The sequence below is a fragment of the Cercospora kikuchii genome (genome assembly GCF_019650295.1).
Source record: "Cercospora kikuchii DNA, contig_00007, whole genome shotgun sequence".
In the NCBI taxonomy this organism is placed as follows: Eukaryota; Fungi; Ascomycota; class Dothideomycetes; order Mycosphaerellales; family Mycosphaerellaceae; genus Cercospora; species Cercospora kikuchii.
This window is the reverse complement of record NW_025408588.1, coordinates 2,119,753-2,147,020: the sequence shown is the minus strand read 5'-3', so window position 1 is coordinate 2,147,020 and position 27,268 is coordinate 2,119,753. Positions and strand designations below refer to the sequence as shown.

Sequence of the window (27,268 nt, the reverse complement as noted above, 5' to 3'; positions counted from 1 at the left end):
AGCGAGATTGACGATTCCATCTCGACAGGAGCCGAGTTTCGTGGCAGTATAAGAAAGAAAAGAGACTGGGGAAATGCCGGAGGAACAAAGTAGCCCGAAGGTCAAAGACTTTCTTCTCGGGGACAAACGCGTACTCCTGCACCCCACACAAATAACAACTTTGTGCCCCATTCTGTCCGCATGGTCTGAATGGCGATGCAGGACGATTGGATTTTCCCGAAATAGGATCGAGTCGAGCGTGATCGGTGGCTCATGACTTCAGCTGATCAGCTCGCCTCTGTAGCCGCAACTTCAAAGTACGCACAAAACTTCGAAGTACGCACACTGACAGACGCCGCAGCCTGAAAGTATGCATACCCGAGGACGTTAGTATCGGCTGTGCTGAGCGTTAGCGGGCTGGTCTAAATATGGCCTACTCCATCATTCACTGAAGGGCGCATTGTTGATCACTACTAGTGAGGCTATCGTTCGAGGCGGCCCAGCGAGACTGTACGCCAGATGTCGCGACAAATGCCTTCCAGCGCACGCTCACGCATCCCGAAGCAATGGAAACAGGCGCCTCAGTGGAGCCGGTGGCTGCGGAGTATGGCTCGTATGTGTTACACAACCAAGCACACAAGCTTAAGTTGACGTTCCTGTCGCCTGATGCGGTATGTGGCTTGCACCGTCCGGTTCTTGTCGGTGCTTTGGATACAATTAGGGCCAGAATACTCGAGGTTGGAACGTTTCGGGAGTTGTGACGGCATCAGGACTGCCTCTTCTCGGATCAGCTTTTTCGCAATGCCTGAATTTCGCTGCCGATTGTCAAAAGGCTTTGGCCAAAAGATGCTATGGCCTTAGCTAAGCAAGGGACGTCCATCGGCTCGGCGATCATCAACATTTTAAGTGGTGCAGTGGGCTGCGCGACAGCTGGTCCAATGAAGTCACTACAAGCGAATAGACGGCAACCTGTGTTGGCTGCAATCGACAGCCTTCATGTCCACGAAGAAGACACACCGGGCGTCTTTGGCCCACAGAACGCACATGCTCGGCATGAAGATGTCAGCTTACCAGGTCACCAGTTCATTGACAGTCAGTCGATCTTTGCCGTCGCCTCGTGATCATGCCATCAAGTATTGTGTTGGACTATTGGGCCGTTGGGCTGGATCCTCAGGCGTCATGGTTGTGTATGTGCGGCCTTTCGCTAAGTATGCTGTTGTCGTCGATCACGGAAAAGCCAGTTTCCCAAATACTTCCGAGCGTTCAGCCCCGATGCCGCAGTACGCGATCCCATTCGCATGCTGCAGCACTTGTTGCCTCGTTAAATCCTGGAGGATGTGGCTCGGCTATGGACTAATGTGGTGGGCTCGCAGGTCGGCATTTCGCTGAGGTATAAGTCGCAATTGTGTCGACTCTGTTAGACAGTATGCATCGTTCTTCGTGGATGCCCACTCATTATCACCTTTCCTGGACCATCCGTTAGAATCCATCTTAGAATTCTTTGTTAACTAAGGAGATTCACTATCACTTCTACTTTATGCCGCCCTTTGTCCGAATCTCGAGTAACGGTCTGACCATACGGACTCGAGCTCTCGGCACACAATAGCCTTGTGTGCCACACCGAAGATTAACTCTCGAAAACGAAGTGATTATGGCTTTTCTGCAGTGCTCTTGCAACATATTAGCAACTCGAGACTTCAACTTCAACAATCATACATCGAACGACGCTAGATCTCACTGCAAAATCATTCACGAACTTGAACGCCGTCTCTCCAAAACACGAAAATATCAATCACAAGCCCCAGGATACGAAGACTCGCCTTCACTCCGAGTATCACTCGTACGCTCGTCGTACTTGTTTGCCAATCTCTGCCCAGGTGGGGAACTTGCTGCAGCAATTATGGGGCGAAGACATTCAGCTCACTTAGGGAGCAGAGGTTCTCAGAAAACCAATCCCTTCCCGACGATGAACATCAACAACACTGGAGAAATGCCGACCTGTACTGTCGGCAGTGCCAATGTTGTGGAATTCGCCTTCTCTGGGGACTACAATTCCCGTCAACCAGTACTGATTGACGCTGAGAACCCTGCTCGATTCATCACCAAAGAGTGCGCCCTGCAATTGACCGCAAGTTTGACAGGCGCCTTCGAGAGGAACTCCACCGTCTGTCTTGCGGTTCCAAACGACATCACATATCCTGTCATATGTATGGGGATCTGGACATCGCAATGTCGTTGGACGGGAGTCAACCCAGCGTATTCAACGCCAGAATTGAAGCATCATTTCACGGTATCGGAAACCAAATACGTGATTGCAGGAGAGGAGCAACTCGAAAAAGTCCGCAACGCGGTTCAAGACACCGACATCGAGATCATCCTCTTCTCCGATCTCCTTGAGTCACGACCGGCAAAAGGGCAAGAAGTCTGCGCAGTACGTCCAAACCCACGAGACGATGATGTGCCGCATAGATACCGATGGCTCCACGAACTACAACGAACGACCACCGCCGCTAGATTCTACGATGCGATCGATGCGATCGATCAAAATTCTATCGCATCCCTTTTCAGCACATCTGGAACTACTGGCCTACCAAAAATGGCCGCTCGGACTCACAAGTCGCTCGTTCTCGAAGCCGCTGCTACGGAGGACCACCATGAAGCGAAGCCATACCAAGTTCGACGACTGTTCTGCACTCCAATATTCCACGCATTCAGTACCGGCGAAATGGTGATCAACAGTCTACGCCTCGGTCAGCCGACTTACTACATGAAGCGCTTCCATTCAGAACTCTTCCCAAAGGCGATCCAAGACTACGACATCACCGAAACCTTCGCACCTCCGCCACTCATCCTGAAACTCGTCGAGGACTCGAGATCACACTCCCAGATCCAGTCCCTTCGAAACATCTACTCAGGTGGTGCACCTCTCGTCCCTGAACTGAAAAGCCGTCTCGATGCCATCTACGACAACGACCCCAATGACCCACCACGAGTCACTCAAGTCTACGGTATGACGGAAGGTGGTTGGTACACAACATTCAAGTATGACGAGCATGACACCACAAACTCCATTGGCCGTCCCATCAAAGGCTACGAGATCCGCGTCGTAGAGCGCGAAGGCTTCAAAAGCTTCGAAGGTCAACAAACAGGAGAAATTCTCGTCCGTGGACCAATGCTCATGACGAAGTATCTTGGAAACCCACAGGCCACCGTCGACGCATTCGAAGACGGCTGGCTCAAGACAGGCGACGTGGGCTACATCGTCGATGGTAAAGTCTACCTTGTGGATCGCTGCAAAGACTTGATAAAAGTGAACGGCTTTCAAGTCTCTCCGACTGAACTCGAGAACGCTCTCCTGTCTTCTCCAGATATCGCAGACGTGGGGGTCGTGGGTCACGGCATGGATACGAACGAGCATCCTGTTGCTTTTGTAGTTCGTGCGCACCCGCAAGTCACATCGGAGGAGATCAAATTGCGTTTGAGAGGTCAGCTTGCTAGCTACAAGGTCTCAACGCTGGAGGTCAAGTTCGTTGAATCGTTGCCCAAGTCGATTACTGGCAAGATTCTAAGGACGGAATTGAGAAAATTGTGCTGCTAGGTTCTTGTTCGTGGGGTTGTGTACAACTAGGAGATTGTTTGGAATAGGGGCTTGTGAAACGGAAGCATTGACATGACCTGGGGTGGAATTTTGTTGTACGGCGCACTGAGTTGTTGCTATAGATAGCTAGAGAAAGCAGTATGAAACTGGTCTGCAACAACGTACTTCCGCATTTGTCCTCAGTGCTGCGCCTATTCCATTTAGGCATTGACGTCCTACCTTTCATTACAGCGTATATCATGATCTAACCAGCATGTCCTTCATCATACGCCGCTACACCAGGAGCTCTGACCTTTTTCTGTGCTCGCTTGTTTGCCTTGCCATGCTTCTTGCTCAATCTGAGATCTGCTGGGTCAATATTGTTCTCCAGCGCCGTCATTTCCTTCAATTTTCTCCCTGACATCTCTTTACCTTGCTGTGAGTACTTGTAGTGGAAAGGCCTCACGACATTTCCGCTACCTTGACCAGCTTTGAAGAACTCCTTGTCGAGGCCAGCACCCTTCTTGCCCATCACGTGGGGCATAGATGATAGCTCACTGGCGTCGTCCATCAAAGATACGTCTTCGGTGCCGGCGATGGATGTGATGTCCTGTGCTGCCAGTCGTGCTCGGCGCTTTTGAGGCAAATGCGCGAGGTCGTACAGCTCGCGATTGAAATGCTTAGGGTCCATTTGTGGTTCTGGAGGTGGGTGGCAGAATAGTAGCTTGCCCTTTACGTAGTCCTTCAATACTGTCCGTGCCGCGCGAGCTTCGTCAGGTTGTCCAAGACCCTGTGTCCAGAACCCTCGAGCCCTCGCGAAAGATCGAAGTACTTCCTCGCCCGTCTGAAGTCCGGTGCCTCCTTCTTCCAATGGTCTAGTTATGATCTTCATACCATATAGCGCTTCCAGGTAATGCTGAGGAATGCGCTGGGCCAACAGTCCAGCAGGTCCGGTGTACTCTCGGAGTTGATCAATCGGCAGAACACCAGCGAGAACGAGCTCTGCTTTCGTTGTGGCAAAGTTGGGGAACACGAGACCCGGACAATCACACAATATCACTTTGTCGGATAAGTGAAGAGTCTGAAAGTGCTTCGTCTTTCCAGGCGTGGCAGAAACCGAAACTTTCTTCGCGCCAAGAAGAGCGTTGATTGAAGACGATTTTCCCACGTTCGGGTATCCTACAAGACCGATGGCCGTCTTTCGTGTCACAGCATCCTTGTCTTTCGGTGTTGCTGGTGAGTGCTGTAGAAAGAGTGCCTCGAGATCGTCTGTGGTCAAAATGCGGGTCTGTTCTTCAATGGACATTTGCTGTTGCGGCGGCTCAGGAATTAGATACGGTTCGTCCACACTTTCCTCGTCTGACCACTCTTCGTCATCATCTTGTTGATCTTGCACCCTGATCTTCTGTGCTTGCTTTGCCAGCTCGTCGACATCGCCCTCGGGGTCAATCTCTTCTTCAACGTCTTCCTCATCTAGCTCATCTGAAGAGTCATCGTCCCGCTCTCCTGCATCCGAGCTCTCTTCTCCCTCTGATCCAGCTCTGGCCTCGTTCATTTCCTTTGCCAGTTCAGCCGAGAAGAAGCGGAAAGCAATTCCCTTGGCATGGAAATACTCTGCCCATAATCTCCTCTGCTCAAGGGTCATCATATCTGCTTTGTTGATCAACAACAAGTTTCTCTTCTTTCCACCGTCCAGCTCTTTCACATATTTTTCGAGATCCTCGCAGCGATACAGCAACGGGTTTCGCGCATCCACAATCTGGACGACCAGGTCTGATCGTTCCACAACGCGCCACAACTGCCGCCACACTTCCAAATTCCGCTCGAATGGTGTCATGAGCAAATCATCGACTTCCTGAACCTCGGCCAGTCCTCGTCTCCACTCCAGCAGGCTTTCCCTCTCGCGCGCATCCAATTCCATTGCGGTCGTGTCTTTGTCCCATTTTGGTCGTCGTGGAACTGTCAAGCGTGCCCGCTTTGCATTCTGCTTTCTCAGCACACCTCTCTCTTCCGCTGCACTCAGCAAGTATGGATTCTTCTGGTCGGTATGGATGATCTTGACGTTGTTCAACTTCTCCGCCGTGAAGTCTGTGCCAGCCAATTCTGCCGTGCTCAAGAACTCGTCGAGAGCGCCTTGCTCTGTGACCGAGCGCATCTTGACCCATTCAGCCTCCTTCCGCGAGTTTGTGACATATTCGACTCCATTCTGGTCCTTGCGCACAATACTGCCGTCATTCTTTTGCCGCGCGCTGCCCTTGTGCATGTTGGTGTTCTTCCCTTTTCCGAAACGGTCGTTCATAAGGCTGTTGCCGAGCCCGACGGCATTCTTGCTCTTTGCTAATACCATGTTGGGCAATGGGAATCTGGTATGATTGTGCGGAGGGGAAGAGGAGCAGAGAGAAGATGCACCGCAGTTAACTTCTTCACATGATTTGATAAGCGACCCTGTGACGCATGGAGGGGGCGCTTTTTGACGCGCCAACTTTGATGGGCGGCACGCCAAGCATTTGATTGACTTCTCAATTTTTTGGGCAAAACTTCCCAAGATCATTCACCAAGACGACTTGCGCGTGGAATCGACCAAAATGCCTCGCCAGCGCCCCTTCTCCAAGCAGAATGCGATCAAACTCGACTTGGTCCATCGTGCCCAAAATGACCCGCTCATCCACGACGAAAATGCTCCATCCATGGTTCTCGTGGAGCGAGGGCAGTCGCGGCGGCCCACAGAAGACGACTATGCATACTCCGCTGCAGGTTCCGTGTACTCGGGCGCTTCGTTCAAATCGTACAGATCGCAGAAGACGAAGCAGCGAGGGGAGTTGGAAAGCGAGTTTGGCGACAATGTGAGGAAGAACGAAGGAGAGGCAGCACAGCACGGAGTCTTCTACGACGATACCCAATACGACTATATGCAACATATGCGAGACCTGGGCGGAATGGGCAGTCAATGGGTTGAAGCGAAGCAGCCAGATGACAAGAAGAAAGGCAAGCAGAAGTTGGAAGACATGCTGGCAGACAGTCTGCACTTAGACGACGCGAGCAGTGTTGCGAGTAGCACAACGAGCAGCATTGCACGCAGTCTGTTCCCCGAGGAGATTCTTCCCAGCGAATTTGTGACGAAGCGAACGTACCAAGATCAGCAAGATGTGCCGGACGACATAGCAGGCTTCCAGCCTGACATGGATCCACGATTGCGGGAAGTTCTGGAGGCACTAGAAGATGAGGAGTATGTGGATGACGATGAGGACATCTTTGGCGAGCTCACAAGAGACGGGTACGAAGTGGAACGGGATGAGTGGGAGGGAGCAGTGGAGCAATCGTTTGACGGCGATGGCTGGGAGAGTGACGATACGATAAAAGCGCCTGCCAGTCCGCGAGAAATGCCCCGCGAACTACGGCTGCCTGATGGAGTGGAGTTGGGAGATGGGGAAATTGCTCTGCCTCCCGAAGATCCGCAGGCCCAGCCCACAGCAGACCCAGCAGCTGGCGGTTGGGATTTCATGAAAGAGCACAAAGCTACTAAGAAGGCTACGAAAGCTGAAGCACCAGAACCTTCCTTCAACAACGCCTCTTTGATCTCTTCCCTTGCTAGCGGCAGGCACAAGAAGAGGAAAGGCGCCATGACCAACCCAAGCACATATTCCATGTCCTCGTCAGCTCTCGTCCGGAAAGATGCCCTACGAACGCTCGATGAGCGCTTCGACAAGATGGAGAACGACTATAGTCTGGCTGAGTTTCCTGAGGATGAAGAGGATGCGTACAATGCTGACACGCAATCGATGGCATCGGGCATGACCGGAATGACTGGTATGTCCTCTGCTTCTCGAGTGAGTAAGGCCTACAGCACTGCCTCTGGCATGAGTGGGGTGAGTGGGATCTCCAGCTACTCGCGTGCCAACGACGAAGAGGCGCCCAAACTGGTGCGGACCGACTTCGATGGCATGATGGACGACTTCCTCAGCTCGCACAACAAGGCCGGCAAGTATGGCCAGAGAGTCAGAAGAGGTGCGCCAAAGAATGGCATGGAGCAGCTCGACGAGATCCGGTCTGGACTTGGTCCGGCGAGATTCGGCAGCAAGACGAAACCGAAGAGCCACGTTCCAGTGAAGATCGGTTGATGAGCTCCTGTTTCCTTCTTCTGCATCCGCGTTTTGATTGGCATTTTTCCAGATACCCAGGTAGCATTATTGTAGGCCGTACATGGCAACGCATCATGAATTGAAGATCCTCGAATACAGCAATTCGTGTCTCCCCATCCAGAGATCCATCGTCGGAACAGTGACCACTGCATCGTCGTGCTCCATCTTGGAATAGCATGCTATGCAAGCGCGAATGATGTCCTGCAGCTTCACACTCGCAAGCACTGCTTGGCTTTGATAAGGCCCCATGACACTTGCTCGAACAGCAGCTGACAAAACAGCTTTTGCATGATTTAGCAAGAAGAGATATGCAGTGTCATGCGCGCCGAGATTCAAGGCATTAGCGACTGCACCAAAGAGAGGCGCAAAATGGGCTTGCAGTTGTAGTCCAAAGACATCTGGAGCGTTGTCTTTCATCTGGGCAGCAAAGCCCATCACTTCCTTCGCTGCGAGACTATTAGGATCACAAGAAAGTGACAATGCTCTCTCCCAGATTCCCAGTATAGCCCGACCTTGCGAGACAGAAGCCCGGCGAGCTACAGTGCAAGGCGTACTGGCGTCCATGTCATTGTCCAGTTCTTGCAGCTTCGGGGGATCATGGTAGGCTGTGAGTACGTATGGGAGTGAAGTTGATGCAATGTTGTGGAGAGATTGCTCGAGAAATGTGTCGAAGGCTGACAGCTTTATGGTTGTGGAGGATTTGGGCCCTGAGATGTTGTGGTGCGCGAGGAAAGATTCCAGACCGGAACTGAAAGCGAAGGAACCAAGTGGGAGGGCAGAGTCTGAGAGAAGCAGGAGACTGTGGAGAGATGGGTTGATGGAGAGCGTTGAGGTTTTGGTGGCGAGATCTTGATCGTCTGGGGATGGCATCTTGCCTTTGTGGGCTGTAGTTGCTTTCAGCTATCTTTCTGTCCCATTTCCCTTTTTGCCGGTGCTTGTGATGGGTACTGTCTGAACCCTTGAGCGACTCCAAGTGAAGTGCAATTATGGTCCCATTGACCACTACAGCCTGCCGTAGCAACGATATCGGCATGCCTTGCCAAGATCGATAGGCCAACGCCGATTCCCGGTTCGAGCCTCCCTCCGCCGCCCCTCCTCGTGTAGGCCACAGCATCATCGCTCACGGCCAACTCAGAGCTAAATGAGGCGGCTGATCGTAGCATGCAGGTGAAGTAGCGATTAACTCAACTTCCTCGTCTGTCATAACTTCGCAGCTCTCGTATACCTACACTTATTTCCACTCAAATCTTTGCAATAACACGACAGCATCATAATGTCATCTCAGTGGGAGACAATCGCTAAGCGAGCTCGACAAAAAGTCGTAGACGATATCCCAGCAGAATGGAAGATTCCTCAGGACCAATTACCTGGTGATGATGTTACTGACGTTACTGGCATACCTGCCACGTGTGGCATCCTGGACCAGCAGGAATTGGCAATCACGGAGTCTCTGGCGACCGATATCGTTGCGAAGATCGCACAGGGCGAATGGAAGGCAGAAGATGTGACTAGGGCGTTTTGTAAACGGGCTGCTATTGCTCATCAATTGGTATGTTGTGAGAATGCCACAAATCTCTTCGTTAGCTGAGACGACCAGACGAATTGCCTTACAGTCATCATGTTCAACGATGCCTTGCAGCGCGCAAAGGACCTGGATGCAGGATTTCAGAAGACTGGAAAAGTGACAGGGCCGCTACATGGACTGCCAGTCTCCATCAAGGATAACTTCAACATCAAAGGCTACCCTTCGTCTGTGGGTTTCTGCAGCTGGGCTGAAGAACCAATGCAACAAGACAGCACGATCGTCACTACCCTGAAGTCCCTTGGCGCCATTCCATATGTGAAGACCAATGTACCGACTGCTATGATGATTGCCGAAACTGTCAACAACTGCTATGATCGCACAGTCAATCCTCGAAATCGTAAGACCACATCAGGTGGTTCAAGCGGTGGAGAATCTGCACTCCTGGCAATGAACGGCTCGGCACTAGGCGTAGGCACAGACATAGGAGGATCTCTTCGCATCCCAGCGGCTTGTACAGGCACTTTCACACTCAAGCCATCTTTCGGACGATTTCCTCATTTCGATGCACGATCTGGTCTAGCTGGACAAGAAGCTGTAGCCAGTGTGCATGGCCCGATGGCGAGAAGTTTGGCGGATCTTCGCCTGTATGCTGAGACTGTCGTTGGGACGCAGCCATGGGCAAAAGATCCGAAATGCATTGAAATTCCCTGGAGACAGGTTGAAATCAATGCGAAGCCCAAGATCGCAGTGCTATGGGACAATGGCCTAGTCAGACCGACCCCGCCCGTGACACGGGCGCTGAAGGAGGTTTCCGAGAAGCTCAAAGCGAAAGGTTACGAAGTCATTAACTGGACAGCTGAGGACCATCCTGAAGCAGTTGAGCTCTTGGGCAGATTCTTCGTTGCTGACGGCGGTAAATCCGTAGAGAAGGTCCTTGAGCCAGTCGGAGAGCCCGTCAGACCTGAAATGGAACCCTACAAGCAAGCACAAGAAATCGGAACTTACGACCTCTGGCAACTTCAGAAACAAAGAACAGCACTCGCAAAGCGTTATCTGGATCGATGGAATGCCGTTGGAGGATTGGATGCCATTCTCGGTCCCACGACGCCATATGCTTCGCCAAAGAATGGTCAATTCAGACATGTTGGGTATACTGGCGTTTTCAATATTCTGGATTATAGTGCGGTGTCTTTCCCTACCGGCATCACTGTGGACAAATCGAAAGACGTGGCAAACGCTAATGTTCAGGCACATAACGAGATTGATGCTCAGACGCAGCAAGAGTACGATCCTGAGGTATCGCACGGCTTGCCAGTCAGCCTGCAGTTGACTGGACAGCGATTACAAGAAGAGAAGATATTGGCACTTGCTGAGAAGGTCCTGAGTGATTTGCGGTGATAGCTGTAATTAACGTGGACATTTACATCTTGCCAGAGTGCAAGAAGGCCCTGTAAACCGGCATTGCAGTCCAAGCAGGTCATCACCCAGACAGTGTGCCCGTCTCTTGAGGAACAAAGAAGAGGCGCAAGTCAAAGAACGGACTGCTGCGCTCAGTGTTCAGACAGATTCCGTACACCCTCTCCGTAAGAACAGCGCCCACCTTCACTTCACGACTTTGTTTCCTACAGCACTGGAGCAGCAACAGAAATTGCAGGGCTCATAGGACCAATCCCACAGAACGACCGCATGCACTCAAAATAGCAAGATCTTGCACCCAAAAGAAAAAAATTTAGCGCTCTAGTGATTCACTTCACCTCACCATATCTCAACGAAACCAAGTCCAATCGTCCTAATTATTGCAGCTATGCTTTCTCCTGGCCAAAAATGTTGCGCCGAGAGGGAATCGAACCCCCCCCTGCTGCTTGGAAGGCAGCAATCCTAACCACTAGACCATCGGCGCCATGGATTCGCCTTGTGACAACTCTTATTGGTCGATTGTGAAAAATTCTCAAAATATGTGGTTTGGTCTTGGCACAGTAATGCAGGAAAGAGGTCAAGCAGAGAGCTGTCGGGGAAATACCGTCGCGACTCTGCCCACAAGCTTCACCTCAAGTCCCAAAACTGTTTTCGATCAAGGTTTCATGGTATGTGGGCCTGTTTAGTATGCAAATCTGATTGGGTACTCTTGGATCGCTGCACTGTCGGATGTGAGCAGCTATCGCAGCAACGATGTCACCCCTACAGAGCTTCCTGGCTGTCAAGATAGATAGTTCATACGTATTGACGACCTACGGTCAACGTTCGCCGTGTTTATGAGCCGTGCGTGGAATCAATGTTCTGGTATATACAAGTGACGCCCGCTGAAATACAATGGCAATCATATCTACTGAACCTCGCTGGCACGCCAGAAAGACAATCCGAACCTCCAACACTTTCGCTCCTACTAGCCTGGCGTGAACCAGATTATCTTTCTGCCACACCTCCCATAAAACCACCTTACGGGCAAGTATCACCCTGCAACACCGAAAACTGCGTCGAATACTGAAACTGCCCATCCTGATCCACAATAATCAACATGCCATAGCCCGAATCCGTGTTCTTCTCTCCAGCAGGCAGATCGCAAGGTACATTCCACGTCCACTTGTTGTCTGTTGCCTTGACGCCTTCCACAATAGCTGTTGCGTCCGGATTACAGGTATTGGAGTTTCCGCGGCAGAGAACCAAGCTCACGGTCTGTTGAGAGGCATCATAGTTTGGATCAGAGTACTTTGGGTTCCAGGTGATGTCAAAGGGTTTGCCTCGCGTGACTGGTAGATCGCCATTCGGGGTCAGAAGTGCGCCCCATGTCGGTGTATCTTGAGGTTTGTGGTATGCATTTGCCAGAGTGGCGATGCCGCTGACTAGGAGTGTTGAGGCGCGCATTTTGACTTGGTCTGTGGTCTGATAAGAGAGAGGCCTTTGGTTTGTAATTGTTTGGTGGCGTTGAAGGGCTTAAAGCATCAGGACAACGTTAAGTAGGCACTTAAATAGGAAGTCTCCTTGACTACAAGCTTTCCAGACCAGTCGATGCCTCCCCAGTCAGAGTTCCATGTATTGGCCTTCCCCTGGACGCGGGAGATATGCGGGCCTAGAATTACGAGCGCCAATATTAGTATTGCAAGGTTTACGCTGCTGTTCTGAAACTCTGCTTGGATCGTTTAGCAGTTGACACATTCCTGCAGTGACAATCGTATGTTCAAAGCACTCTGTAGTCTGATGCCCTTAAATGTATAACGCTCCCTGTCCCTGACTTCACGCGAGACAAGTCTATAGTTGGCGTCAGGTACTTACTTGGCTTCGCTATAGTGAAGGACTTCCGGCCGTCTGTACCTCCTAGCGTGCAGCATGGTGTCCTATGCACACGCGCGCTGCGTAGACGACATGCTAGGAAACGTAGTCGGTGTGCATGGTTATCTCGGGGTGCGTGAGCATGGCAATCTACGCGCAAGTTCTCCTGGCAATCTGGAAGGGCTTTAGCTCTTTATACGCGTTCATGTGTTGTTTCTTCCGGAGACACGCGAGAGGGCGGACAAACATCCAGCCACCGGGACATTGTCATTGCATTTTCACGTGCAGTACAGTCTTCTGAAGAGCCGAAGAGAGATCCTCGTCTGGTTGAAATCTAAGCCAGGGTGGGGCCTGCGGGCTTGATGAACAGTAGCTGCAATCTGCTGTGAGTGCGAATCGCGCTTATTCCCGATGGTTGCTTGCTATGCTTCAGTGACTTCTGCTGTGATACAGTGGAGCATACGGAAGTATCGTTCTTTCGCGAATGCGGCGGGCTCGTGGCGCGAAACAAGAAGGTAATTACGAGAAGGCACTGTAGAAGGTTGAAGACCAAGGTAGGGCATCTGCTGAAATTTGGTCGCACATGCAACTTCCGTCAGCCGTAGTCGCGACTTCTTTTACCACTTCCAGTTCATTCACAACCTTCTTTGCAACAACACACCGCTGCAGGCACAATGGCGACGAATGGCAGACCAAACAAGACCATGTCTTCGCGACTGGCGAGCATGAAATTCATGCAGCGCTCGGGACCTCCTTCTCCAGCAACTCCCAGCGAACCGCCTTCAAAGAAACAGCGACTGTCAAGCGGCAGAGCAGCGCCCTCCCCCACCTCGTCGAACCCAGCGACACCGACGGAAGGCTCTTCAGGAGCCTCGCATGACGATTCGAAGTGGTACCTCAGTTTCCGAGCTCCTCAAATCCCTGCGGCCGAATCGCCATTGCGCATCGTGCAAGCAGGATACGCGACTCTCGATTCCACCAGCCGGGGCAACGACGGTTCCGATAGCGAGGATGATGCGCCACGGCGGCCAACCATGCCAGGCAGGAAGAGCTTTGGCAAGTTCAACAAAGTCATTGAAAAGCAAAACAATCCAGACCTCTCTTCGGACTCCGATTCAGAATCTGACGAAGATGAAGATGACGAGAAAGAGGAAGGCGAGGCTGGCGATGATACTGGAGTAGACGCGCTGATTGCGCAAGGTCGCAAAGAGGCCACCGAGCGCGCCAAAGCAGAGCGTAAGGCAAAGAGAAAAGCAGAAAAGGAAGCATCGCAGAAGCTTGCGGAGCAGAGAAGGAAGAAAGAGTTGAATCTGAATCGGACGCCTACGAGCATATCAAATGGCGGCGGCTCTCCTTCAATGGCGAATCTATCCTGCCACGGCTGTGGAGAGAAGGGACACAAGGCAGCGGATTGCCCGAGGAAACGAAACAGCAGGCCTTCGAAATCGAGGCTGTCGTACTGAGTAAAGTGAAACTTACTTACCTTTCTAGCGACAAGCTTCTGCTGGCTAGAAGCAGATCGAGATATATTGTTGCAGAGCAGTTGGACGTGGCCAGGTCAGCGCTGCTAGATATGCGTGCGCTGACTCCTCCCGGCGTTGCTCGGTCAGAATCGCTCAGATGTGCAAAGTTCGCAATTGACTTTCTGTGAAGTCTTCGAACTGATTGGGTGTAGCATTGTGGCTTCGTCTATCCGTTTCCAGGCACTCAGTACAACCGGGTAGGCCAAAAACATCTAGATGAAGGTGAGTGCGCTTCTACGCGTAGACCACCTCAATGCTTTGGCTACCACATCTACGTACGTCTATATCACCTGTACAACACCGCTCCCAAACGCAGGTGCTTGCGAGCAGACAAGGAAGCTCTTATGCGCCACTTCATACTCCGTTTCAGCTCCGACGTAAACACCTCACGTAATTACAGCAACGCGAAAACCATGAATTCTTCTCTACCAGATCCTCTATGGGCACCTGTCCCATGTATTGAACAAGTTCACACCTCGTACAAAGCATCTCCGCCCACCAAGTCAGGACTTGAATCCTTCAACTCCCATAATCTCCTCAACCGAACCCTTTCGATTCCATCAGCCCCATCAAACCCTCCCCCTTTCAATCCCTCCATTTCCGCCAACCCCTTCAAGGCCGCATCAACCCCAATGACGGCAGACCGGACAGCACCGCCACGGATTCCTGCAGAGCGGACAAACTCGGCGCCTTCCAGCGCCTGGATCAAGCGGAGGCGGCATTGAGAGAGGAGGTAGGTCGGAGTACCCAGTCTCAGGCATGTTGTCATCTTCTTCGGCTGGGACCCATCTGCATCTGTCTTCTGGGTCGTTTGGCGATCTGGAAAAGTTGATGCAGGAACGCATGACGAGTTGAGTAGTAGTGCTTGAAAAGGATTTGATCGTGGAAGATTTGATTTGAGTCGGGTTGGACTGTTGATTTTTGTATGTCCAGGCCGGCTGGATTTGGATTGAGCAATAGTGCGAAGCTGTGTCTTGAGGAGCTGGAATAGGTTGATGCTGCTGCTGCTGCTGTAGACCACAAGGCGACTTCGCATGGGACTTATATTCACGCATCAGTCTGCAGGTGCCTCAGACATGGCGTTCGAATTCTGCCCTGTGACAGACATGGTGTTGACATATCAGCCACAAAGGTCATGGCTAGGAAAGACATTACTGAAATAGATGGAACACTCTGATACATTACGAAGAAGGTTTAGATCTGTTTCGACTACGAGCGCTAAGGTCACGAAAGGGAAGATTTGTGGGAGCTGCTCGCGAAGCAGAATATTATATCTCCACGAATCGACCTTTCAATCGGGACAGCAGACCATCCGCGAAATCTCCTACAAACGTTCTCGCCCAAACAGCAGCGAGCTCTTCCAACATGAACACCAACAAGGAATTCCACTCCCTCGACCCATCGAACCGAACTCAAGAGACATCATCTTACAATGGAACCGGCCAAGCAGATCTATGCTACACTCCACACCGCAAACGACGCCTCCCTCGAACTCCCAGGCAGAATTGCGAAGCATTGAAGCTGGCGTGGCAACGGAGGGGCGAACAAGAAGATTATTCTTAATAGAAATGCATCATACTATTCGGAATCCCGCACTTGCTACCTCATGGTCAACATACAAGGACGTTCACACTGAGCAGAACATTCTTCACAGGGTGTGCATCATCCTCTATAAAGTCTGATGCTCAATATCAAGAACGACAACATGTACAACAGCAGAGAACATGGCATGTCAGTCTCGTCGACAGTCAGTGCTACCACAACCTTCTTGATGCCCCTCGAAAGCAGTATCGCAGCCGGTCAGCCTACTGTTCTTTGTCGTCCGACACTCGTGTACGCATTGACAAGGCCATTATATACGGATTCCTTTGTCTCTCACTGGCGAAGCCCACTGCCGCACGCGTTCACAAGAGCATTCTGTCGAGTGCAGCACTGTATGCATTCACGAAAAGGTCAAGTACCTTCGTTGCTTACCTTCTTTGGGAGCCCTTTTCCAGCAACGAGCTTTCGGAACTTCAAACAACCAGAAGACTAAGAAGCAAAGCACAAAACACACGAACCCCACACGAACAACCGACCAAACGCACAAAACAACACCCACAGCAAAGATGTGGAGTTGCTGCTCATGCGACACAACATGCAGCAGCGGGAGCTCATGCTCTCGCTGCGGGCACTCTCCATGCAGCTACTGCTCCTCAATCAACGGCTTCAGCCGACACACAGATGGTGGATCGACTCGCCAGGTGCGAGGACGCCGAGTAGACGGCAACTGGGTAGTCCGTCGCAGAGACGACTACGACAGTGGCTACGAGGGGAACGACGAGAAGGATAAGAAGGCGCGCAGCTCAGCCCCGACAAATGGACTGGGTCAGGGTGACTTCACATAAGCTCAACCAGTCGCTTTCTTGTAAGATAAGTACGACGATCTCTTTGCACTTCCGTGTTCGGTTTTCTGCGTAGCCTCAGAGCTACAATCGCAAGGTGTGTAAGATATGAGCCACAGCTTCCTCACTGTCTAGGCAACGCTTGACCGTCTTCGGATGAGTGTCATGTTTTGGCTGTAATACGGGAGAGCGGTGGCTTGGAAGGAAGTTGAGCCCCATATAGACTTTCTGGTTTCTTTTTGTTAGGTACCTGAGGTAGAAGACCTGTGCTGGTATCGCAGGCTACCAAAGGTACCGCCTCCCTATGTGGGGTAGGGGGGTCATCGTAGTCTTGGCTTGGGGCTGGGACGCGGAGACCTAAAGCGTAGAGTAGATTGCAGTGAACGATGCTCGACTTGAAGCTTTGATGATTGAATATGTGACCAGAGAACGTAGAAAGTATCTGTGCCAGACATGCTGTATGCAGATGTCGCTGAGAGGTAGTACAGCGTACTCGTTTCCCTCGTTTTCGGATCGTATAGCTACGGCGTCTGACGTGCAGCGGTCATCGGCTTGAGCTCCGGATCAAGCGATGGCAGCCTAGATGGATCTGCGTGTGTTGCAGGACGAAGTGGTCGCCGCCGACGCGTTCACTGCGTGTACTGCATCCCTACCGTCTTGCAGTGTCAGCGTGTGATGCGGCGGTTTTGAATCGGGTGACGAAGGATATGCTCAGACAGCGCTTCTGGCTTGGCGTATCATCTTGGCCGCCCCCGGCATGTCGAGATACCGCGCTGCCGGCGTTGCCGCGTGCTGGGTGTGGACGGCCGTAACAGAGACTCGCCCGTCCGAAGGTTGAAGGTGATGCTTTGCACGTAGCAGTGTGGTAGACGGAGGGAAAGAAGCGGCGTGTCATGCAATGCGGGAGTAATGACGATGCACGGGAATGAAGGATGAAGATGTGCAAGCGAGTCGGAGCACAGAGAGCACAGCTGCACTGAAGCACAGCACAGCCTCGCGTCCGTTCGCAAGGATCAAGTCGACGAGCCGATGCCCTTTTTATGCTCTCCGTGCGTGAGCCTCTGCAATACAATACAATATACACCACTCCCTCCGACCCTGCCGCCTCCTCTCTCCACACCCGCCGCTCCTTCTGCAATGCTCGCATAGTTGTCGTCGCAGAGGCTGAAAGACAATCACAGGCAAAGCAGGCGCCCCTGAGACCCTTCCTCGCTCCGTCGCCGCATCAAATCCCCGCGATCGACACTCGACACGCTCGAAGAAGCAATCCACACACACGACTTCCCGCAGACCACCACCTCGCACCTGCAAACCTGGCCACGCGACCACTTGCACCACGCCCGCGCGCGCCATCGTGGCCATGCGCCGACCGGTCCTGATCTTCCTCATTCTCAATCTCGCCCTGATTGCCTTCCTCGTGCACTCCGTATGGACTCTCCTGGAGCTGCTGGTGATCAACGGGATCGAGGATGCAATTACCAAGGCAGAGCTGCCGCCGATGGGCTCCGAGCATGACCTCGACACGAAACCTATGATTCCGAAAATCATACATCAAACATACATCAACACCAGTATTCCCGTGGTATGGCAGGAAGCACAACAGAGCTGTCTCGACCTGCACAAAGAGCCGGAGTGGAAGTACATGCTGTGGACGGATGCCATGTCAGATGAATTCGTCGCAAAAGAGTACCCAGAGTTCTTGGACACCTTCCGAGGTTACCAGTACCCTATCCAGCGTGCAGATGCCATCAGATACTTTGTGCTCGAGCACTTTGGCGGTATCTACATTGATTTGGACGATGGCTGCAACAGGTCTTTGGAGCCCTTGCTGAGGTATCCCGCGTTCGTGCGGAAGACAATTCCTACTGGCGTGAGCAACGATGCCATGGGCGCTGTTCCGGGGCATCCATTCTTCCAACGCGTTATCGAAGAATTGCCCAACTACGACCGCAGCTGGATCTTGCCGTACATTTCGGTCATGGCAAGCACCGGTCCACTATTCGTCAGTATAATCTGGAGGCACTACAGCGACGAGGGATTCAATGTGGGAGATGGGCCTGATGGAGGACGAGTTCGAATCATTTTCCCGCAGGAATATCAAAACCAGCCTTGGAGCTTTTTCACGCACCACTTGGGCAATAGCTGGCATGGTTATGACGTGCAGTTGATCTTCTGGGTAAGTAACACCGCCCTCCAGATCGAGCGTGGTCTCGCTAACAGCATCCAGATGGCCCGCAACTGGGTTCTTGTGACCATTTTTGGCTTCATTGTTGGCTTCGGCGTGATCTTTCTGGTTTGGTGGTACTACCACCGCCACTATCTCGCGCCGACCGATGTCCCTCGATGGAAGACGAAAACGATACGACAGCGCCTTCCCTTCTGGTCACGACGAGCGCATTCAGAATATGAATTGATCAACAGACACGAGCCGTAATTGCACATGCATCTGCGCGTATTGTTTAGAATGCGCGCATCCCACGTCGAGCAGCTACGTGGCCACTCCACTCCGCCTAAACCAACAGGAGCAGCGAGGTGGTCGCCAACAGCAGCTGCAAGGCTCGCCTGGATTGGCATCAAGTTTTGGTGACAACTTCCACAACAGAGAGACTTTCCACGCGAATTGCTCCAGAATGGGCCATCGTCTTACGAGAGCGCGCATGACGACCGGTCGAAGTCTAAATGCTTGTCACCTGCTCCGACCACTCTGGAGCCGAGGACTCTGCCTTAACTTTCGCGAGACCAGGTGTGTTCGGATAAACCATGCAGAGTTATACATAGATGCTCTGCTGGCCGGACTACAAGTAATGGAAGGCAACACCACCACTCAGTGATCAATTTGCAACGATAAGGCTGTGAAGCTCGGAGAAGATGGTCTATAGAACGACAAGCATGGACAATACCCGCACGCATCCAGAAAGGCGATCTCTACGCCAACGACTGTACAGTCACTCCAATGCAACAACGCCTGAAGTTTCAAAGTACGGCAGATGCTTGAAGAGAAAATCTCTCCCAGCGAAGACGAAAGACAAAAGTCCAGTAAAAGATACTGAGACAGTCGAAGCTCTGATTGATGAAACACTGCGGGTGCTGATGGATCTGCACCACCTTCATCAACGACTTGTCAGGACAAGCAATTCGACTGAAGCGGGAACGTGCTCCCCGCCAGATCTCCATCGGTCACGCCAACGTTGCTTCAGGCCACGGTCCAATCGCACCAATTCAGCACCGGAAGAGCGCGTGTCATACCCGGCCACAAATTCTTCCACGCAGGCAGTCGCTCCACTATCTCTCTACTCTAGCCGATGCAGCTCAATGGCTGAAAGGAGCAGCGAATCAGTCCCTTCTCTGACTGAGTTTTCGAGCCGATGTTCCCCCATTCCGAATTCTGTGACGACACCTCCCGCTTTGCCTTGCAAGTCTCCATTGCGGAATTCATGTGTTGCGGATGGCGGACCCAACCGCCGCGACTCCATCCTAGGGCCGGCGATCGCGCTTTGCGATGAGTTGTTGAATGAAAGCAGAGACACGACAGAGAAAGTGGAACAAGTCAAGGGACCTGGGGTGAAATCGTAGCAGAACGCATTTCATCACAGGGAACATTCAACTGGTACAGAAGTAGCACTGGATAGATATCAGAGACATACAATTCCGGTCTCATTTGTGAGTTCGCTACAAAGCACAACTTGTCAATTTCTCTGTCTCTGCCTCTGTCTCGATTCATCTCTCGTCAACATGCTATTCTCGCCCTACTGCCATGTTCGCCAACAAGCCAGATATCCTTTGCCTTCAACGCTCTTGTTCCAGTATGCCACTTCCGATCAAGTAAAGCTTCGTCCCCAAAACTGCTGTGCACTAATTGGCGGAAGTCCTGGCGGCGTGCTCGATGGGACGAGCGTCGTTGCTGGACTCTCCCAATCGGTAACAGCAGGCGAAGTGGCAACACTCGTCGTCTTTGCATCGCGCGACATCCGACTCGACAACCACGATGGCAGAGCGATTTGTCTCATGCTGGACTTGAGTAGATCTGAAATCGAGCTGTCTTCTGCTTCGACCTGAGGTTCGGCGATTGGCGGTGGCGTATTCGCGAGAGTAGAACGGGTTGGCTCTTCGTCTTCTTCTTCTACTGTCTCTGTCTGAGATTCCGTGATTGGCAGTGGTATTGCCTTTATGTAGGTGTCCAGAGAAGGAAGAGAAGCGATCGATAATCCCTCGATACGGGCGTAGTGCTCGATTCTCAATTCCTCAAAACTCGTCTCCCGCAAGTTCTCGTGCGTGGTAATGGAGTGATAGATCATCGTTTCGGTTTGCTGGGTCCTGACGTTCAGCTCGCGGATTATGAACAGGTCTGATGAGGCCGGTTGCTGGAAGCTTCGCTGCAGCTGCTGCACCTTGGACTCGTGATACTTGGGCTCCTCCTGTTCCCGCGTGCGAGGCGAGAAGGGACCGATTTTGGAGCGGGCGGCCTCTGGGAGCGACTGGAAAAGGTTGTCCCAGCTGAGCTGCTGGTTCTTCTCCATCTCGGAGTCCACCTGTTTTCGCTTGCGAGGTGAGTAGAAGTTCGCTCTCTCGAGTGGGCCTGGTGGAAGGGACTGAAGGAATCTGCCCATGCTGACGGAACTGGGGTGTTTGCGTGACATCTCGGTCTCCTTGGATTTGCGAATCGCTGGAGAGTCGAAGTGAACGACTTTCTTTTCCTTTCTGGAGTTGCTCTCGGTGGGAGCGGAGGGTTTCCATTCAGTTAAGGCGGCCAGATCAAGGCCAATGCATGTCAAGCCGTGTATGATGAGCAGGAGGCCGATGATGAGGAGTTGGCAAATAGTGTACAAGATGATCGTGTAGCGGACCTATTCGGAGACGTACAAGTCAGCCAACTCTCTACTCGAATTCTCTTTCGGTCTTGTTTTCAGAGAAGTCAGTTTCCAGAGAAGTCACTGCCCTTCCACCACCTCCACTCTCTGTGCGTACTTACACATTCGAACAACGGCAACCCGAACAGATACCATCCAGGCCAACGCAATAGCCCCGTCACCAAGAGCGCCAATCTCAGATAGTAGTCCTGAGTATCCTGGAGACGTGAGGTCCTCTGGCCCCCTGGGGCGATACACCAGCGACTCGACAAGTCCGGAAAGTTGGTCAACAGGACATAGTCGGCGATCTTGTTCGTGAAGTCGCGCTCCCTCCGGAGTGAGAAGTAGCCCAAGAGAAGGGCGCAAGTGTTTTGCACGAAAGTGTGTAGTCCAGAACCAGCAGTCGTCGCTTCCTCGATGGCGCGGACGAGATGGTATTTGGTGTCGATGATGTCGGGCGCCATTGCGGCCGTCGTGTTGTGATCGAGTATTGGCGTGGGACCGTCGAGCGCGTCGCGAACTGGTGTCGGGACGCACAATGTGTTGTTGCGGTCGGCGATGAAGTCAGTAGTCTGTTCCTGCCGTCTCCACGCCACCTTCTCCTTCACTTCACACGTGCAACGGCAAGTGCGCACCTCCCGATTCGCTCATGCACTTCGCACCAAACAGCATTCGCTTTTACTAACCGCCGTAACTTTCATTCTCGTCTATGTGGACTGATTTCGATCGCACCGCGTCGCTACATACGTGACTGTCTTGCAGTAATTTGTTGGTGTTTTGGGCGTTAGTCAATTACCTTCATGTTTTTCATACCCGTGAAAAAGACAACGCCGATAGCGAGTACTACCCTCACTGTTGAATTCCTCCCAGTCCCATCCCATATTCCAGCCGTCAAAAGTGGTATCTTGGTTCTTTTGCCTTAAGCGAAAATGCGTTTCCTCCTCCGAAAAAGATCCTTTCTCTCGTCTTGCCCTCTGCGCGACTCGGCCTGTGGTCCTTGCCAATTGAGGGCTAGCCTCAACACGCGCGCGCTCACGTCCGTCGCGCTTCGCAACGCGTCTGGCAATCGACTCGGCTCAGGCATGCAGCCATGTGGGTATAAATTTGTGCCATTCTCTTCTCACCGAGTTTTAGTGTCCGCCTCCCTTTCTGAACCGCAAAAGCTCGCTCAAGCTGGCCAAAGAGCATCCATGCTGCAAGAATTCATGTCTTCCGAGCTCTTCCGCTGTTGCTCTGGACTTGACGTCCACACACAGACAGACGCTGAGGAAAGCCTTGAGCTCCTTGCTCAGCTTCTCTGGCTTCTTCAGTCTCGGCGTTCCGTTTGTTGCAATGAGGTACAGAGCCTTGAGTGGCTCTTCGTTCAGATACGGTGGCTCGGACTCAATCATCTCGATAGCCATGATGCCCAAAGACCAAATGTCGACCTTGGACCCGTACTCCTTTTGCTTGACGACTTCCGGAGCCATCCAGTACGGTGTGCCGACCATCGTAGCACGCTTCGATCGTTGTTCTGTTAGCTTTGCGCAGAAACCAAAATCAGTAATCTTGACTGCGCCGCGGGAGGACAGGAGAACGTTGTCGGACTTGATATCTCGGTGGATGATGTTTTGGGCGTGCAAGTGAATCAGGCCCTTGCAAGTCTGCGAATGGTTAGCACAATCTTCACGATCCAATATTCTTTCTTCTTACGCACCTCCAGACATATCGTCGCAATTTGATCCTCAGTAATAGAGGCATTGTTATCAATCACGTCAGTCAGTGCACCACCTTCCATGAACTCCATGACGACCCAGAGTTCAAAGGTCTCCTCTTGCAAGAAGGCATCGAGGAAATTGACAATGTTGTCGTGGCGGCTCTCCTTCATGACGATGATCTCATTCACAATCAGCTCCTTCCTTGGTTGCGATCGGAGATCCATCTGCTTGATAGCCACTTGAGCCTTGGGTCCGTACTGCTTGATCAAGTTCTGCGCGGTCGAGCTCGGAGCATTCTCGCGCACCCTTGCTACGTACACGGATCCAGAGGCACCTTGACCAATCTTCTTCTGCTTGTTATAGCTCTCAAGAGGGTTACTCAAGGTGACCACTGATCGCAGACGGTCCATAACCTGGGCATCGGACATGGCACTCATTCGAACTTCCTTCTTCGGTTCTGGGTCCTTCTTGGTGAGCGCGGCTTCGGCCTGCTTCACGGCATCTGGTTTGCCGGTAGGCTGCTTAGTCGCAACATTCAGAGGTTTGACTTGGCCCGAGGCCGATGGCTGCTTCTGGTGGCCAGTCTCAGATGGTTTCCGCGTGAGCGGTGCTTCATCTTTCCTAGACTGCCCGCCGTTTGCTGGCGAAGGTTGTTTGACTGCATAAGGTGATTGAGCAGGTGCGCCAGGTTTCTTTGCAGGGTTTGACCCACCATTCTGTGGAGGCGACGGCGCCGCTCTCTGTGCCTGCAAATTCCGTATCGGTAGTGTGCTGCCGCTCTTGCTTTGTGATGGTGCAGGAGGCGCTGGTCTAGATGCGTTATACCTGCTTTGTCCATTACCTGGACTCGCATCGCGCGATGAAGAGTCACTGTAACCTCCCCCGCCGACCTCTTGCTTCGCAAGGGGCAGCTTGTGCTTTGGCAGAGACTCGTTATACTCGCGATCTTCTTGCTCTCGCCGCCTGCGCTCCTGCTCTTCGTCAAGTCTTCGTTGACGCTCACGTTGCTCTTCCTGTCGCCGTCTGCGTTCGTCTTCGTTTCGGCGATCGGACGATTGATCTCTGGACGCGCCAGATCCATAACCGCTGCCAGGTGCCCTCGACTGGCTAGTGGCGCTATAGTTGCTATCCTGCCGACTCGCTCCTGGGGGCTGCGGCCTAGGTGGCGTCACGCCATTGCCCGCAGAATAGCCAAGCTGTTTGTTCGCGTTGTTTTCGGCACTGGGCGTAGGTGTGAGTGACGGGTAGGACTTCGGGTCGTCTGCTCGGACTTGGAGCTTGTCGGTGTAGAATTGCAAGACTTCCATGACAGCCTGCGGGTTCTTGGCCATATCGTCCTTGGTCAGGGCACTGCCTTTGAGTAATCTCTCCCATTCGACTGGCAATCCGACGAAGCCTCCTGTCACTGGATCGAAGCCGACATGGACTCGGTGCGAAAAGCCTGTGGGGTGCGAAACACCACCCATTTGAGGACAGCGATCGTAGATATTGTCCATCCAGTTGTAGACCTCGGTATCTGTGTCAAATTTGAGAATCCATATTTTGTTCCCGTCGCGAGTGATCTCCAAGCTGTAGGGGTAGTTGTCGGAACGCGTCACATGCGACACGTCCTTGAGATAGATGACGCTTGTGGTCTTGTTGGTAGAGCTGGATTTCAGGAAGTCAAGCTGCTTCTCCCGCAGGACGAGGAAGCGCTCGTTCCAGAATGCTTTCATAAAGCCTCCGCCCTCCTCCTTGACCTTCGCCCAGCCATCCTTGATCACCGTCATTTCGCCATTGCTCGTTGCTGTGCGGCCGAGCGACGACTGCGAAGCATTGAGGGAGCTGTCGGAGTCGTTACCGACATATTTCAAGTTCGGATTGCCTGGTGTGTTGTAGACGTTTGGAGTCAGTGTGACTTTCGGGCGACGATCTGTGGGCGGCGGTGGGGCAGGTCCTGGATTCATGAACTGGTCCGGCCTGTAGAGTCTGTCGCCGTAAGTCAGCAGTGCCCTCATTGCATCGCGGCGTAATGCCTTGTCCTGCCGTCGCGGTTGGAGATCGAGGTTGCATGTCCACAGGTATGCTTCCAGGAATCCTCGTCGCCGACTGCACGCATGTGGAACAGTGTCGCCATGTCTGCAGGCTGGTACTCACGTATTGGGCTGATTGCCGGCCATGGCGGGAGCGTTTGGCAGCGGTGGCCAACAATGCGCCGAGCGTGGTGGGCTGCCCAGCAGGTGGGCGGAGCGCAAGGAGCGGGCGCGTGACCGCGCGGTCGTGGTAGAGTCGTCGGACTCGGTGACGCTGTCGGTGCGCGGTGGCCGACACGCTGACAGTCGCGCAGTGCGGTGGTGGTTGGTCTTCGAGTAGCAGTGAGGTCAAGGGTGAGCGGCACCCTGAACTCTGAAGCCGCTGACGGACTTGGAGGCTGGGCGGCAAGCGGGCGTGAGCGACAATGAGGATCGGCGGCGACAATGACAGACGGCGGCGGGCTCGTTGGGCGGCGAGCGTGAACAATGTAGCGAGCGGCGGCGGTGGTGGAGGTGTGCGACAGGCGAACAGATCTCGAGACGTCGCGTGCTTGGGCAAAGGGAGCATGGATGGCGCTCTGCTGTTTCACAAACCTGCCCGCCCATCACCCTGTGCATCAACGCCGACACAGCCCAAGTAGTGCTGTCTAGGGGGAAAAGCTTGTCTCGTATTGTCATCGCCGTCTCCAAGACACCCATCGCTTCTTCATTTCACCTCCATTTACCGCTTCCCGCCCATCGTTCACTGCTCGTCGCCAGCGACTCGCCTCCCGCCATGCTGGAGGACGGTGACCCCTCATCGCATCCCGCGCTGCAGCGACCCGCGATGCGACTCATGGCCACCACCATTGGCCCCAGATGCTTCTCTCTCAAGAGCCTTATTCAGGCCGCGCAGAGATAAAATGTTTCAGAATGTTCTACTATGATGACGCCCCAGCAGAGTCGACGTCTCAAGCGAGATTCAGACACCATCTTGTCGTACTCTCCCCGCGGTCTCGCCTCCGCTTCAGCACGTATACTCTTGCATATGGCTGCACATAACCTTCAAGCTGCAACACTCGCCGTGGCCTCGCATCTGTTCGGTCTGGCAGTTCGAGGACCGATGTCTAGCTTCCGCTGGCGACCCAAACTCCATTCCATCCCAGCCGCCCAACAGCCCACCCTAGCCCGAGCGTATTTTGTCTGGAGCAAGCCCCGGTAAGTTGTCCCGACTCCCAAGATCTGGTCGTTGGCCCCTCGCCGTCTCAGCCCATGGACTTTACCCCTCTGTTGTAAGCATCGGCTTCCTATTTGAAGAAGCCCGACTGATGTTGATGCTGGACTCCCACATGTTTTTATATTTGATTTGGTTAGCACATCTCCAAACCCAGCGGGCGTTCCTATGTATATCCTGTTGGGCTGTATTTCGATTTCGCCGCAATGGCAGGAACGAACATGCTCTCCGTACTGCGGACCGAGCATGCCGAAGCCGAACTTTCACTACAGGAACTGCGTCTCTGAATGTACTTCAAGAAACATACGAACGTGAGCAACACGCTTCCAGATGCATGAAAGTTCGTGGGCCTGGAGACTCCTTTCCCATCGGTGTCACGCAGCAGGCTCTCATCCGGGGAGAGGCACTGCCAGACGTTCTCAAATCTCTCTGTCCTTTCTTTCGGGAACGGCCACTCTGTGAGAAAGAACACCAGTTCCCTGGCCCACCTGCAGATTCGAATGCATTGATCGCCAAGCAGTCCTAGAGACATTTCGCCATCGCCAAATCGACACGTCCTTCCCTTAGAATGGAACTTCTCTCTAAAGCTGGAAATCAAGTTTCCTGTTCATCTGCACACGAGACTGCGTCGACCGCTTCGTTGTCCGGGAGACATTTGACGACGCGATTACGAATGCTCGAAGTTCTTTCCGCCGAGCAGTCTCTCTCCCAGATATCTTTAGGATCCCCTCGCCAACCTCTACATCAGACTGCGTGAAGCGCTTCGCCGTCCTGGAGATTTTCAGCTACGTTTTCCTCGAGACTCACTACATCCCCTCCTCTCAACAGTTTCTCTCATGAGATGTTCAGCAGCTGTCTCATCAACCCGGCAGTCAAGTCGAGTTGACCTCTTCACTGTTCTAGAAATATTTGATTACGCCATCGCGAGATTCGCTATGTCCTTGATTCCGAACAGCTCCTTTCTCCCAAGATACTGGTCAGATATTCCGCCGATCTGGCAACTAGCTTGCATCGACCGCTTTGCCATCTTGGAGACATCTAACTACCGCACTGTCACTCTCTGGGTATATCTATCACAGCTTTCGCCAATCTGGTGCCTCGATTG

General features: G+C 52.7%; 10 protein-coding genes across 10 annotated transcripts; 5 read left to right on the top strand and 5 right to left on the bottom strand.

Annotated features, from left to right (window-relative positions):
- Positions 1–1,879: 1,879 nt before the first annotated feature.
- CKM354_001093100 (uncharacterized protein) lies at positions 1,880–3,577 on the top strand (the record flags this gene model as incomplete). Its single annotated transcript, XM_044806403.1, has 1 exon — positions 1,880–3,577. One exon carries the CDS (start codon positions 1,880–1,882, stop codon positions 3,575–3,577), a length of 1,698 nt encoding a protein of 565 aa, XP_044662338.1.
- Positions 3,578–3,821: 244 nt separating this feature from the next.
- On the bottom strand, positions 3,822–5,903 carry CKM354_001093000 (uncharacterized protein; the record flags this gene model as incomplete). The annotated part of the gene is made up of 1 exon (XM_044806402.1): positions 3,822–5,903. The coding sequence occupies one exon, from the start codon at positions 5,901–5,903 to the stop codon at positions 3,822–3,824; it is 2,082 nt and encodes a 693-aa protein (XP_044662337.1).
- A 238-nt stretch (positions 5,904–6,141) lies between these two features.
- Positions 6,142–7,674, top strand: CKM354_001092900 (uncharacterized protein; the record flags this gene model as incomplete). Its single annotated transcript, XM_044806401.1, has 1 exon — positions 6,142–7,674. The coding sequence occupies one exon, from the start codon at positions 6,142–6,144 to the stop codon at positions 7,672–7,674; it is 1,533 nt and encodes a 510-aa protein (XP_044662336.1).
- A 93-nt stretch (positions 7,675–7,767) lies between these two features.
- Positions 7,768–8,565, bottom strand: CKM354_001092800 (uncharacterized protein; the record flags this gene model as incomplete). The annotated part of the gene is made up of 1 exon (XM_044806400.1): positions 7,768–8,565. One exon carries the CDS (start codon positions 8,563–8,565, stop codon positions 7,768–7,770), a length of 798 nt encoding a protein of 265 aa, XP_044662335.1.
- A 403-nt stretch (positions 8,566–8,968) lies between these two features.
- On the top strand, positions 8,969–10,618 carry CKM354_001092700 (uncharacterized protein; the record flags this gene model as incomplete). Its single annotated transcript, XM_044806399.1, has 2 exons — positions 8,969–9,244; positions 9,293–10,618. 2 exons carry the CDS (start codon positions 8,969–8,971, stop codon positions 10,616–10,618), a joined length of 1,602 nt encoding a protein of 533 aa, XP_044662334.1.
- Positions 10,619–11,656: 1,038 nt separating this feature from the next.
- On the bottom strand, positions 11,657–12,082 carry CKM354_001092600 (uncharacterized protein; the record flags this gene model as incomplete). Its single annotated transcript, XM_044806398.1, has 1 exon — positions 11,657–12,082. The coding sequence occupies one exon, from the start codon at positions 12,080–12,082 to the stop codon at positions 11,657–11,659; it is 426 nt and encodes a 141-aa protein (XP_044662333.1).
- A 1,079-nt stretch (positions 12,083–13,161) lies between these two features.
- On the top strand, positions 13,162–13,950 carry CKM354_001092500 (uncharacterized protein; the record flags this gene model as incomplete). The annotated part of the gene is made up of 1 exon (XM_044806397.1): positions 13,162–13,950. One exon carries the CDS (start codon positions 13,162–13,164, stop codon positions 13,948–13,950), a length of 789 nt encoding a protein of 262 aa, XP_044662332.1.
- A 3,804-nt stretch (positions 13,951–17,754) lies between these two features.
- Positions 17,755–18,828, top strand: CKM354_001092400 (uncharacterized protein; the record flags this gene model as incomplete). The annotated part of the gene is made up of 2 exons (XM_044806396.1): positions 17,755–18,570; positions 18,622–18,828. The coding sequence occupies 2 exons, from the start codon at positions 17,755–17,757 to the stop codon at positions 18,826–18,828; spliced, it is 1,023 nt and encodes a 340-aa protein (XP_044662331.1).
- A 1,384-nt stretch (positions 18,829–20,212) lies between these two features.
- Positions 20,213–21,705, bottom strand: CKM354_001092300 (uncharacterized protein; the record flags this gene model as incomplete). Its single annotated transcript, XM_044806395.1, has 2 exons — positions 20,213–21,238; positions 21,364–21,705. The coding sequence occupies 2 exons, from the start codon at positions 21,703–21,705 to the stop codon at positions 20,213–20,215; spliced, it is 1,368 nt and encodes a 455-aa protein (XP_044662330.1).
- A 666-nt stretch (positions 21,706–22,371) lies between these two features.
- Positions 22,372–25,097, bottom strand: CKM354_001092200 (serine/threonine protein kinase CLA4; the record flags this gene model as incomplete). Its single annotated transcript, XM_044806394.1, has 3 exons — positions 22,372–22,884; positions 22,938–24,906; positions 25,075–25,097. The coding sequence occupies 3 exons, from the start codon at positions 25,095–25,097 to the stop codon at positions 22,372–22,374; spliced, it is 2,505 nt and encodes an 834-aa protein (XP_044662329.1).
- Between the last annotated feature and the right edge of the window lie 2,171 nt (positions 25,098–27,268).